At 48.7% G+C, this 13,530-nt stretch overlaps 2 protein-coding genes across 2 annotated transcripts; one reads left to right on the top strand and one right to left on the bottom strand.

The window, feature by feature from the left end:
- The first annotated feature begins 5,169 nt into the window (after positions 1–5,169).
- On the top strand, positions 5,170–9,364 carry tspo (translocator protein). The gene is made up of 4 exons (XM_006643521.3): positions 5,170–5,278; positions 5,887–6,061; positions 8,031–8,169; positions 9,037–9,364. Exons 2-4 carry the CDS (start codon positions 5,889–5,891, stop codon positions 9,205–9,207), a joined length of 483 nt encoding a protein of 160 aa, XP_006643584.3. The 5' UTR covers positions 5,170–5,278; positions 5,887–5,888; the 3' UTR covers positions 9,208–9,364.
- Positions 9,365–10,360: 996 nt separating this feature from the next.
- uqcc2 (ubiquinol-cytochrome c reductase complex assembly factor 2) lies at positions 10,361–12,851 on the bottom strand. Its single transcript, XM_006628478.3, has 4 exons — positions 12,654–12,851; positions 11,852–11,926; positions 11,561–11,630; positions 10,361–10,554 (listed from the first exon to the last, which is right to left on the bottom strand). The coding sequence occupies exons 1-4, from the start codon at positions 12,789–12,791 to the stop codon at positions 10,457–10,459; spliced, it is 381 nt and encodes a 126-aa protein (XP_006628541.1). The 5' UTR covers positions 12,792–12,851; the 3' UTR covers positions 10,361–10,456.
- Between the last annotated feature and the right edge of the window lie 679 nt (positions 12,852–13,530).

Raw genomic sequence — 13,530 nt, 5'->3', positions numbered from 1 at the left:
TTGAGTTTCTTTGGAGCTAATGCAGGGCGGCTGAAAAGCACAGTCCTGGCTGCTGCAGCTATTCAGACAGCAGGCCTGTGCATCGCCAGCACAGCTGGGCCAACAGGGCTACCCGTTACACGCCTGGAGGCTTAATGATGCCAGTAAGTAAAACCGCACATCAGCAATGGCAATAATCCCTTTTGATAAAGAAGGGAGAAACTGTGAACATGCGCTGTGGAAAGAAAGAACAGCACAAAAGGGACAGATTTGTGTGATGTAGCAATGCCTGGCACCTCTAGCAGTGCAGAATTTCCCACACAGGGTGGACATCTTGTCCTTATTCTTTCCAGCACAAGAAGCCACTGACAGCGTCTTCCTTTTCAAAATGTGATTGAAAACGGTTTAAAACTGATTTTTTTTTGTTTACCTTGAATGAATGCCTTTGTGAGCTTTCGGGCAACTGCATGTGTAACTTTTTTCTTGAATATTAAAACAAAATTTGTCATACTGTTGTTGATAGTGTGGTGTTTATAGTACCAGACACCTTGGAGTCTGTCATGAGGCTGAAGTCTTCTGTCTGTTCTAGCCTGGTTCACTCTGATTAGTCTCCTCACTGCAGGTTAAAGGCTGTGTCTGTAAAGAAAACCTGATCCCAATTAAAAATGAGAATGTTTGATATCGGAGTCCTTTATTTCTGAGGTGTTTTGTTTAAGTCACATTTTATAAACCAAATGTTATATTTATGAGTCCTGCCCCCAGATTAGGAGTTGTTTGAACACCCATGAGACTGAAATGTAATATTGTGGTCACTTCTGAAACCAAATATCCGGTGGTGATCAAATTCAGATGCAGATACTAAGGAAGTTTTTTTTTTAGCTTTTTTTTTCCTACTTGGATTGGAGGTTGTACAGGTGCCAATGTTGTGTGCACATGGGTGACCTCCTCAGTATTGTAGCTCAATCTTTTGTAGAGGGTGAGATTTTTTTAGTTTCTCAACTGAGTGGTTGAGGGATCACTACAGTGCACTGTCTCCTTGACTTCTGCTACTCTGACTTGTCATTCTCCATGATAACACTTCCTGAAAAACTGGAAGCTTTAAAAAAAAAAATGATTATGCAAAAAATACAACTTCCAAGGTCATATACATGTAGACATTGCAACATGTAAATACAAATACAACATCAAGTGAACAAAGCAGAACAACAAATCAGTTATCAGAACCTTATTAACAAAGATTACAGTAGGGGGTCACATTAAATAATCTACTTGTGTGCTAAGAGGTTTCTGTAAACTGGTTTGCTAAGGGGATTTTTAGGTTTTTTAAAAGAATGTATGTACATCTTAAATTTGTAGTTTTTTTGAAGCACGAAGAACTTTTACGCACTCTACCCTTATGTACTGTACGTAAACTTCAGCCAATATTAGAATGACATTTACTTTAAATGAACTTCTTGGTTTTTATTCAGAACTCCTAAACAATATATCATTAAAACTTAAATACAAATTCTATTATTTAACCAAGGACAGACTGCCAGAAAGCTGCTGTGTAGAGATAAGATCACTTTGTTGGCCATATACAATTTCTTGTATTGGGAATTTCTTTTCACATACCCCAGCTTGCTCTCCATCAGACACACAGGTGGGGAGAGAGACGCTTGGGGTCAGCCAGCACCCCTGTAGCATTTGGGGTTAAGGGCCTTCCTCAGGGGCCCAATGGAGTAGGATTCCTCTGCAGGCTGTGGGATTTGAATCAGAACCTTCCAGCCACAGGTGCAGATCCTGAGCCACAGCTCCACCCTCCGATGATAAACGTGAGAAACAAAATGTTAGTTTGTTTCAAGTGTTACAATGAAAGTTAAACCTTTTCTCAGAAGTTCCCTAGAACATGTTTTAAGTATTTTAAAATTAATCTCTTTAATTTTGGGCTAAGTGGGAAGCAGGGGCGTAGCCAGAAATTGATTTTTGGGTGGGCCTGTGCAAAAGTAGGTTAGCCGGGCGCTAACTGACCGTCCTGTCAGCACAGGGGCACCCCTCCAATTTACAATGCAATCCTTGAGCGGTATAATCAAACAGCAGAATGAGCGGAACCTTATATATACATACCGTCTCTCTCTCACCACACAGGTTTAGCAACAATTACTGTCTAGAGAGTCGGCAAATTACCGTTCAAATGACGGCTAGTTTGCAAAGGTCTCTCATATGAGGAGTTTGTCTTTAGCTAAAGAAAAGCTGCAAGAGCTCATTTTCACTTGTTGCTTGCTTCGTATGCCTGCTTTTAGATTGTTCAGTAGTTTTACAAGTTCCTGTAATATAACTCTGTAAGTTTATATTTTATTGCAAAAAACAATGAACACAACGCTAAACGCAAGATTCAAAATCCGTCTGAAATACTGTATTTAAAATACTGTAACGTATACGGCCATCAGGGTGTGTAAGAGCCAGAGCGGTGATGTCGCCGCCCTTCCCTGTGATAGCAGGATTACAGCTAGTAAGCTGTAGAGATCTCTCTTTGCCTCACCGGGCTGGGTCCCTGTTGAGTGACGCGGGTGTCCCGGGTTCGAGCCCCCGACGGTGGGGGACCGACCTAATGCGGCAAGGGCGCCCGCCAGAACCCCGTTGCGTTACAATACCATGTAGGGTTTTCCTTGAGCTCCGTGAAGTTGGCTCCCCTACAGACAATACAAACGATGAAACCGACCTCATTCGTTAGTGCTACGTTTGTGCCGTTGAAAGTAGCGTTTGTCCTGCTTTCGTTTCCGAGATATAGCGCCCTGTTTTTTCGGGGTTGTGACGAGCACTGAGCCCCCCTGCAATGTCGTAGGGAAACCAAACCGGTCTCATTCGTTAGTGCTGCTTTCGTTCCCGACATATAGCGCCTTGTTTTCCGGTGATCACGTGACCATGCACGGTGACTTTGACCTCCAGTGACCCTGTCTGCCGAGTTCAGGCGTCTGTTACCGGTGCGGGATAACAGTTCTGCAATTGTATTCCTCTGTTTGCCCGGATGGGGGCCGGGATTTAATATCAGTGTCTTCTGTGCGTTTGTGTGAGCAGGAAAATTAAATTAGTCACGAATATCACATACCCTAATCAGAGTTGTGGGTGTAGTCTCAAAAAGCGAACACTAGCAAACAATTGCATATTCTTAATACTTCGTAGTGGCGTGTTTTTTTTTTTTAAATCAGAGATTGAGATCAGTTTCTCAATGTCCCCTTCTCAGATAAATACGCGCACCAAGGGACGTGTTAAGATTAAACCCGTCAGTCGAGCCACGTGTTTAAAAACGCTTGAATCTGCAACTTTACAAACAACAAGATACATAGATATATAGGTGATGGATGTTCTTCTTGGTCCAAATACTGTAGCCCCGGTTAACCGTGTGTGCTGTATGAGCACGCTGGATATACAGTATCCATTGGTTTCCAATTACTAATCAATCTAAGAGAAGTCGCACTGAGTTCAAAACTGAATAGCACACAAAAAATGTGTGTAACATGCTATCAGCGCGTTCACGACTCCGATAGCATGTCACGATAGGAGTGCGCGCATCATGGTCACATGGCAATACCTATTGCGACTGGGCATCACTGTCGCGACATTAAGTCCATATATTGCGATATGACATACCCCGAAAAAACGCCCCGCCCCCATGTCGCGACATGGAGCCTGCATATTGCGATATGGCTACCCCCGACAAAATCCCCACCCCCATGTCGCGACATGAAGCTCGCATATCGCGATATGACATACTCCAGCAAAAATCCCCCCGCCCATGTCACGACATGAAAGGCCCTATATCGCGATATGACATACCCAGCCAAAACGCCCACCCCCCATGTCGCGACATGGAGTCCATATATCACGATATGACAAAAACTTTTACACCCATGTCACGACATGAAGCCCCTAAATTGCGATATGACATACTCTGACAAAATGCTCCGCCCCCCATGTCACGACATGGAGTCCATATATCGCGACACGTCCTAGCTGGGTATATAATGTCCTGATATGAGACCTTTGTTGCCACAGCGGTGTCAGGCTGGCAGGGAAGCAAGGCGCCAGTCGCAATATACACTGCCGCGATTTATCATGATATGCAGTGGAGGTCTTATTGCGATGGTATCCCACAGTTACGCGTTGGACAACAGCGTGTCATGTGCCTTAGAAAATAAAACCCAAAGATCTTACAATCACGGCGATTTTACTTGCATTATAACCACGGGTTTATGTCATAGATGGTTAACGTGTTGGCATGCGTCATGTCTTAGTATTATTCACAACTCAGGAGGCTCATATGTTTATGGATATTGATATTGAAGCGCTAAACTGTATCAGAGCGCTTGAACTCGGCAGACGGGGTCACTGGAGGTCAAAGTCACCGTGCATGGTCACGTGATCACCAGAAAACCAAGGCGCTATATCTCGGGAACGAAAGCGGCACAAATGCAGCACTAACGAATGGGGTGGGTTTCATCGTTTGTGCTGTCTGTAGGTCTTTTATTCACGGCACTACAATGCCGTTTAGGAAGGAGAAATCGTTCGAGTATCAGGTTTTTGAACTGCCAAGTTTTAAGATGGGCAATGACCATCCCTGACCACAAGGTGGCAATGTTGTTTAATAAAGGACTGAATCATAGTAAACTAGATGATCTCGAGAACCACAATCCTCTTCAGAATAATAATCGCTGGTCTGAAGAGTATTAGAGACGCAGAGAGACGATATTGTAGACAGTCGTCTCCCCTGTAATGCATTGCGCGCCCTCTGGTGGCTAAATGTGCTGTTTGCAGAGCTCCTGTGGGGCATGTGCTCAGAAGCCAGTTTTCACTGCAGTGATAAAGCGGGCGTTGGAAAACAGTTTATAAAATTGATACGTTTTAAGAAACACTCGTATCTGCGTTGAGTCATACTATATTACATGCAATTACATTACATTACATTTAATTACATTAAAACTAAAGATGCAAGAATAAACACAGTCTTTAGCTTGACTGATTTTTAAACATATTTGAACGCTAGTGCTGACACGACGCGCCTTGCTTCCTGTAACCAATTAACGAGCTTTAATCGTGGTCTCGCGCCTTCGGTGTGGACTTCGAACCGCGTCGTCTTCGGGAAAAAGAGAAACGTTTGCTCCTTGTGTCTCCTTTCGTAACTCCTGCAACACTCCCCGCCCCCAGAATGACGGCGCTGTGGTCCCTCCCAGTCCGGGATATTGTTACACAAGCCCGGAGCAGGCTGGGACAGACGGACAGGCAGCAGTGGTTAGCTGTACGGCGCTGCATTGCTCGGGAGGTAAGACTGATCTCGGCAGCCGTCTCGCTGGGTTTCGTACATAAGATCTGAAAACTGCTCTGACAGGGTGGCTGTGCGGTAACTATTTGTGCGGTTTTTGGTAGTATGGTGTCAGTGCCAAACACCGGGGTCGTGTCTCTGGCACCCGAGGGGCGTGTACGTGAGTGTCTCGCGAGGGCGTTCAGACTGCCAGAGTTCAAATATCTTAATTTTCCTTAAGCAAAGCCACCATGAGGCATAATGACCTTAAAACCATCAGAAGTTGTCCTTTGTCTTTTTTTTAACAAACCAAGGGAATGAGCGCAGGCGTTAGCTTCCGGCGCCTTGAAATCAACAGCAGGTGAATTTGCAGATACTCCGTAACTGTGAGCCTTTGAGGGTCATTATTCTGTGAAAACTGGATTTTTCCATATTTTTCCTAGTACAAACGAGTTGTTTTGTTTTCAGTAGTGAGAACAGTTCGAAAGTTCAGTTTCCGCTAATTTGACACTGTTCCCATAAATCTTTTGACTGAATGTGCTTAGTTTCTGTACCAGTTTGTTAGCACACAGTTATGGATCTGAGTGATAACACCCGGTCTCCTCTCTGTCCCTGTCACTGTCCCCCAGCCATGTGGTTACAGGCTTTGGGGTTCACTGGCCTGCCCCATTTGGGGGGTCTGGTTGGCGCACTTTTCACCCGGAAAGCGGTGCCCACCTGGTACGAGACTCTGAAAAAGCCGTCCTGGCGCCCCCCAAACAAGGCATTCCCTGTGGTGTGGACGGCGCTGTACACGGGCATGGGGTGAGTACTGCAGTGTGGACAGGGGTGTGGGGAGAGTACTGCAGTGTGGACAGGGGTGTGGGGTGAGTACTGCAGTGTGGACAGGGGTGTGGGGTGAGTACTGCAGTGTGGACAGGGGCGTGGTAAGAGTACTGCAGTGTGGACAGGGGCGTGGTAAGAGTACTGCAGTGTGGACAGGGGCGAGGGGAGAGTACTGCAGTGTGGACAGGGGTGTGGGGTGAGTACTGCAGTGTGGACAGGGGCGAGGGGAGAGTACTGCAGTGTGGACAGGGGCGAGGGGAGAGTACTGCAGTGTGGACAGGGGCGAGGGGAGAGGACTGCAGTGTGGACAGGGGCGAGGGGAGAGGACTGCAGTGTGGACAGGGGCGAGGGGAGAGGACTGCAGTGTGGACAGGGGCGAGGGGAGAGGACTGCAGTGTGGACAGGGGCGAGGGGTGAGTACTGCAGTGTGGACAGGGGCGTGGGGAGAGTACTGCAGTGTGGACAGGGGTGTGGGGAGAGTACTGCAGTGTGGACAGGGGCGAGGGGAGAGGACTGCAGTGTGGACAGGGGCGAGGGGAGAGGACTGCAGTGTGGACAGGGGCGAGGGGAGAGGACTGCAGTGTGGACAGGGGCGAGGGGAGAGGACTGCAGTGTGGACAGGGGCGAGGGGTGAGTACTGCAGTGTGGACAGGGGCGTGGGGAGAGTACTGCAGTGTGGACAGGGGCGTGGGGAGAGTACTGCAGTGTGGACAGGGGTGTGGGGTGAGGACTGCAGTGTGGACAGGGGCGAGGGGAGAGGACTGCAGTGTGGACAGGGGCGAGGGGAGAGGACTGCAGTGTGGACAGGGGCGAGGGGAGAGGACTGCAGTGTGGACAGGGGCGAGGGGAGAGGACTGCAGTGTGGACAGGGGTGTGGGGTGAGTACTGCAGTGTGGACAGGGGCGAGGGGAGAGGACTGCAGTGTGGACAGGGGCGAGGGGAGAGGACTGCAGTGTGGACAGGGGCGAGGGGAGAGTACTGCAGTGTGGACAGGGGCGAGGGGAGAGGACTGCAGTGTGGACAGGGGCGAGGGGAGAGGACTGCAGTGTGGACAGGGGCGAGGGGAGAGGACTGCAGTGTGGACAGGGGCGAGGGGAGAGGACTGCAGTGTGGACAGGGGCGAGGGGAGAGGACTGCAGTGTGGACAGGGGTGTGGGGTGAGTACTGCAGTGTGGACAGGGGCGAGGGGAGAGGACTGCAGTGTGGACAGGGGCGAGGGGAGAGTACTGCAGTGTGGACAGGGGCGAGGGGAGAGGACTGCAGTGTGGACAGGGGCGAGGGGTGAGTACTGCAGTGTGGACAGGGGCGAGGGGTGAGTACTGCAGTGTGGACAGGGGCGTGGGGAGAGTACTGCAGTGTGGACAGGGGTGTGGGGAGAGGACTGCAGTGTGGACAGGGGTGTGGGGTGAGTACTGCAGTGTGGACAGGGGCGAGGGGAGAGGACTGCAGTGTGGACAGGGGTGTGGGGAGAGGACTGCAGTGTGGACAGGGGTGTGGGGTGAGTACTGCAGTGTGGACAGGGGCGAGGGGAGAGGACTGCAGTGTGGACAGGGGCGAGGGGAGAGGACTGCAGTGTGGACAGGGGCGAGGGGAGAGGACTGCAGTGTGGACAGGGTTGAAGGTGAGTACTGCAGTGTGGACAGGGGCGAGGGGAGAGTACTGCAGTGTGGACTCCTGCACAGGGGCGTGGAGTGAGTACTGCAGTGTGGACAGGGTTGAGGGTGAGTACTGCGGGGGTGTGGACTGCATAAGGGCGCGGGGGGGAGTACTGCGGGGGTGCCTCAGCAGAGAGGTGCCTGGTGCAGGAGTTCAGAATCGGCCCACAGCTGGCTTTCCACTCTGAGCAACTCTTTTTTTCAAAAGATGGTACCAAGATCGACCTCTTCATGTAACAACATCTGTTTCTGTCTTCCCCCCGTATTCCTCTCCACTCCCCTCCCTCTCCCAGGTACGGCTCTTACCTGGTGTGGCGAGACCTGGGCGGCTTCACTGAAGATGCTCTGGTTCCGCTCGGCCTGTATGGGGCACAGCTCGCATTGAACTGGGCCTGGACGCCCATCTTCTTCGGGGCACACAAACTGAAGCTGGTACGGTATGGCTTCCACTAACAGTGACCATAGCAGTGCAGCTCCATACCGTGACTCTTGTGCCTCGCTCGTCTTGAGTGTGTTTTCTGCATTACATAGAAAAAACTGAAAACTGCAGGTCGTGCTGAATCGGCGTGTGTGATTCTATGAAGAAGGCAAGCACCGATCGTGTTCCTCTCTGTCTCAGTCTTCCCCTGATCTCCTCCTCTATCACTTCCTCTTTTTGTCTGTCTGTTTCCTGTAGTGTCAGCCCTCGGATAAATTAACCAGTGGGGAAAGGGGAGTCCGTTATTGAAGAATGTCCATTAAAACAGGAATGACGTTTTTTTCAGCCCCAGAACACACTATAAGTTAAAAATATATATATACACTGTATACTGGATATACTTTCAAGATTTATTGATTTATTCTTTAGCATAGCATCAACAAAGTCATGGACAATTATTCCTGTGCCTTTTTTCTCATAAAGATACAAGCTCGTTATTTCATGAAATTGAACATTTCGTAAATATTCTGTATAAAATTCACTAAAGCATATGAAACCCAAACAACACCCTTTGTAGGTTAATCGTCAACCCCTAAAGGGCACCATTGATATTCCTGAATTTGAAATCTATGTAGTATTTATTTTACCTCCTTTTCCCACAGCTTTTTTTTTTTGCATACTGTTAGTATGTTAGTGTATTTGTGTGTTTTAAAAACAACTATTATGAGCAGTTTGCCAATCCCCCTGTCTCAGGCAGGGTTAGTTCCGCGATAATGCCGATGTTTCCGAGCCCTGCCTCTTCTCCGCTGCGCCCCTGCTCCGAGTGGCCGAGCAGAGGGGCGCTGTGTCAGCGGCCGCTGTGCCATGTGTCTCCCCTGCAGGCCCTGATCGAGGTCGTGCTGCTGACGGGCACGGCAGGCGCCACCGCGCTGTCCTGGTACCCCGTCAACAAGACGGCAGCGTTGCTCATGGTGCCCTACCTCATGTGGCTCTGCCTGGCCACCGGCCTCACTTACTGCATCTGGAGGGACAACCCCGACAAGCAGGACTGAAAAAGGGGTGTCCGAGCCCCTCCCTGCACAATGGAGGAGGCTTCTGGGAAGTGCCTGCGTCACCTGTGCCAGGGCTGCACAGCGGCAACAGAGGGTCGTCTTCTCCCTCTCTCATTTTGTATGTACTTTTGGAGTTAATAAAATAGTTTGAGATTAATGTATGTCTTGTCAGTATTTCTGTCCTTGATGTGTTGTTTTAACTGTCTGAGCTTTTGTCAGGAACTGTGTGCTCTCACATGGTTTAAACCTCTCGCCCATATCCCGCGGTGCTCGCTCAGCGGTGGTGGTCTTCAGCCGAACGGCCGCAGGGGCAGAGGGAGTTGCCTCCTGGGAGCGTTTCCACAAGCTCCAGTCCAGGCTTTCATTCCAGCTGGGTTTACCTGATGCGTGTGGCATGTGACACAGCAGGGCGTGGAGATTGTGGCTGGAAAGAAAGTCTGGACGGAGGCTGGCCCGGAGCCGAGACCCAGTGCTCTTGAGTGGGGGCAGTTGAACTTGTCTCTTCCACCTCGCTCCAGCGTCTTTGGCCCAGCTGACCCACAGCAGGGTCCGTGAGGTCATTGAGAGTCAATCAAACCTGCAGCCCTGGTCCTGGAAAGTCCTGTGAGCTTTATTCCACCAAGCTCAGTTCCTCACAGTTGACCCAGTGGAAGACGTGAAGCTCCGTTTGCAGACTTTAATCTGGGGGTGACTTCACGCTCGAAAAGCCAGAGAGGTCAGGACCTGACTGAACCACGCTGACCCAGCCTCCTGCGTGATCTCACGAGTGACAGGCGTGTCGACACTGTGGGCGAGTGTAGAGGGTAAGTGGGGTGCCTGGCTGTGCCTGTTAGCTCTTGGAGGAAGGGCAGGGTGCAGTCGGGGCTCTTATCAGCCTGCCTCAGAGAGGGAGGGGCTGTTGCCATTTACTGCTCCTTATCAGACAGCACAGAGCAGTGCTGGAGCTCCAGCAGGGGTCCAGATATTGATAAGTGAAGGGTGTCAGGCTCCAGCAGGACCACAGAGCGTCCAATTTAGTTTAAAATACCTGGTCTAATTCACAGGACAAACTTAATCCAAACTCCATCCAAGGTCAAAGGCATTCTGCTACTATGCTGCAAGTACACACATCAAACACTGATTCTTAAGTGTAGGGCAAAGAAACTAGTGATACTTTATTTAAATGTGATGTTTAATTTTTAAAAAATGGCATTACAGTATACACTCATCCGCACGCTACAGTATGTACAGGAGCTGTGTGAGGTCGGGGTTACTCCTTTGCACCCTCTTCTGGCGACTTGGAGGAAAAGCGCGCCATTAATTTCTTCCACATCCCTTTCTTCGCATCTTCCATTTGCTGCAAACTGTCTGCAGAGAGAGGACAGACCTGTCAGCCCCAAATCAGGATTCCTCAGACGAACTGAGGATGCGAGAACAGCGCTCTCTGGCTGGAGGCTCTGTGACTAATCTTTCCCATGTTTTTTTAAAAGGGGTCTGAGTAAGTCACCTTTTACAAGATAATAATAATAATAATTGCTTACACTTATATAGCGCTTTTCTGGACACTCCACTCAGAGCACTTTACAGGTAATGGGGACTGCCCTCCACCACCACCAGTGTGCAGCCCCACCCGGATGATGCGACGGCACCCATAGTGCGCCAGAACGCTCACCACACACCAGCTATCAGTGGGGAGGAGAGCAGAGTAATGGAGGCAATTCATAGATGGGGATTGTTAGGAGGCCATGATAAGGACCAATGGGAAATTTGTCCAGGACACCAGAGTTAAGTTAAACCCCTACTCTTTTAGAGAAACACCCTGGGATTTTTAATGACCACAGAGTCAGGACCTTGGTTTTACATCTCATCCGAAGGACGGCGCCTGTTTACAGTATAGTGTCCCCGTTACTATACTGGGGCATTAGGACCTACATGGACCACAGGGTGAGCGCCCCCTGCTGGCCCCACTAACACCTCTTCCAGCAGCAACCTTAGTTTTTCCCAGGAGGTCTCCCATCCAGGTACTGACCAGGCTCACACCTGCTTAGCTTCAGTGGGCTGCCAGTTGTGAGTTGCAGAGTGATATGGCTGCTGGCAAAGATGACTGTGTGAAGAAATTACTCCCGTTTTTGAATTCTGTACCTTGGTTTTTGTTCTAAAATGTAAATAAAACACTGATGCGTGTAGTACATCTGTACTACAAACAACAGTAGTAGTAGTACATCTGTAAAGAAACAATTGTAACCAACCACAATTCTCCCAAAACACTAAAAAAGTGTTTAGTGTTCGACGTAGGGCCTGTCTTGTACAAGCGCTGAGACTCGGTTTATCAGTGCCGCAGGGCTAGACCAGAGGGGCTCAAGGGCGCGCGTACCTGTTGCCAGAACCATCCTGCACTCCTCCACCGTCACGCCCGTGAAGCTCGTGTCCTGCGCCCGAGGGAACTGCGCGACCAGGCAGCGCCGGTTACCAGGTAAACCGGAAACCGGAGATATAAAAAAGACATGTAAGATATCATATAGTTTTTTTTTAAAGGTAAGGTTTTACTTCTCTATAATTTATCGAGTACTGAAGTGGAGAATGGGTTCAATATTTGTCATTTTATTTATATTTAAAAAATGTTTAAATTCTCTAAACAACGTTCAGGAAACTATAAGCTACTTACCTTCTGTTTATAAAAATTAGTATTGATACGAGCTAAACTCTCGTACATCTGATCACACTTCTCTGCATCTGCGATCTGAAAGTAAGAAATACAGCATAGTTAATTCAATTACTGTGAAATTTAAAATCTATAACAAAAACCTGAATTTAAACTATCGGATATTATTGTTTCTTCTTTTTGAACGTCAGTAATGTCACAGACCATGAGTAATACCCATCCTATACATTTACTTGATGTAAATTTAATTGAACAAGTCTACGAACGCTGACGAATCTGCAGATATGAACGAGAAACTAGTTACGACATGACGAATCTGCTGCGGAGAGAAATGAGATACACAACTGATTTGTAGGTTTGTGTTTGTAAAGGTCGACCATTGAATCTCATTTGAATTCCGTTTCAAGTGCACTTCACACCAAAGCCTCCAAATGCTTTAACGAAAACCCGGCGAATCATTTACAGTTTTCAGTATAGTATACTTCACGGACTAAGAAATCTCACACTTTAACAGTTTAGCCTGTATAAACAAATAGCATGCGTTTGAAGTTAGGGTTAAAAGAAGTCGCGGTAAACACTAAAACCGTAGTGAAATGGAGACCGCCGTCATATGTGGTCTTGCTGTTTAGGTCTGTGTACAAAGGTTCGGACACTCTTCACCACGTAATAATCCTACAATATCAAGCAAGCAGAAACACCCCTCTTGCTGAAACGCTTTAACGGCACGATTGACACCCTCCTCTCCCCCCGCTTCACTGTTCGCATGACGCCGCTGGAGCCTCGGTCACTTCCCCTGCCCGCTCACCTGAGTGCTTTCCCCCTCCCGGAAGGCCAGGGCCACCTTCTGCCGCAGAAAGGTGCCCAGGTCCCGGCCCTTCTTGGTCTCGTCTCTCGGCCACTCTTCACACAGCCGGAGGAAGCGGCGGTACCGAGTAGCCGACATGTTCGCTGTCACGGACACGCGCGGCCGGGGGAGGGAGCTGTTTGGTAACAGCGAGCTTATGAAACACTGGAACAAGTAATAGGTTTATTCCATGCTGAAAAAAAGAAGAAAGAAAACGTTTCGGCCGTAGAGCCTTATGAAACACTGGCTCTTTACGTGTCAAGAGAGCTGTGGTCCGCGGGGGGCTTTAAGATTATTTTATGCTGATTTCACGTTATTCTTTAAATAAAAAAATAAAAACATTGTTTTACACAGACATCTAGCTTTCCGCAGAGTTGCGGAAAGTAGTTTGAAAACCCCTGGTCTTCAAGGGCTCGAATCATTGGCGGTTTTAGTAGGAAACCTTATTTACCGGTGAACGAGTGTTCCGTATGTGAACAGTGACAGCTGCTAAACAGTGTGTGTTCAGTAGTTGGGTGAGATAAACCGCCATCATCAAAAAGATGTTAGCTATCAAAAATATTCAAAGGAATGCCAAAGATGAGATGTCACTGTCTTTGTCTTTGAGGGTCACTCTCTGTCCACTCACCTCTGACCTGTATCGTATTTTGATCTGTCTGCCTCAGGTTCTGAGTGGGGCTTTGTGCCCAGTACTGCCAGAGCTAATGAGGAGTAAGGAGACAGGGTCTTGGGTCTGCAATCAGACAGAGGGCACACTGGTTCCCAGTAAGTCCTCGAATGGTGTTTTGGTACCTGCACTGGTTTCCAGCACCACTTGATCTGGTCCGTCCTGTTTTTC

The sequence above is a fragment of the Lepisosteus oculatus genome, chromosome 5 (genome assembly GCF_040954835.1).
Source record: "Lepisosteus oculatus isolate fLepOcu1 chromosome 5, fLepOcu1.hap2, whole genome shotgun sequence".
NCBI lineage: Eukaryota > Metazoa > Chordata > Actinopteri > Semionotiformes > Lepisosteidae > Lepisosteus > Lepisosteus oculatus.
The sequence above is the reverse complement of the archived record's forward strand: the minus strand, read 5'-3'. Positions and strand labels throughout refer to the sequence as shown.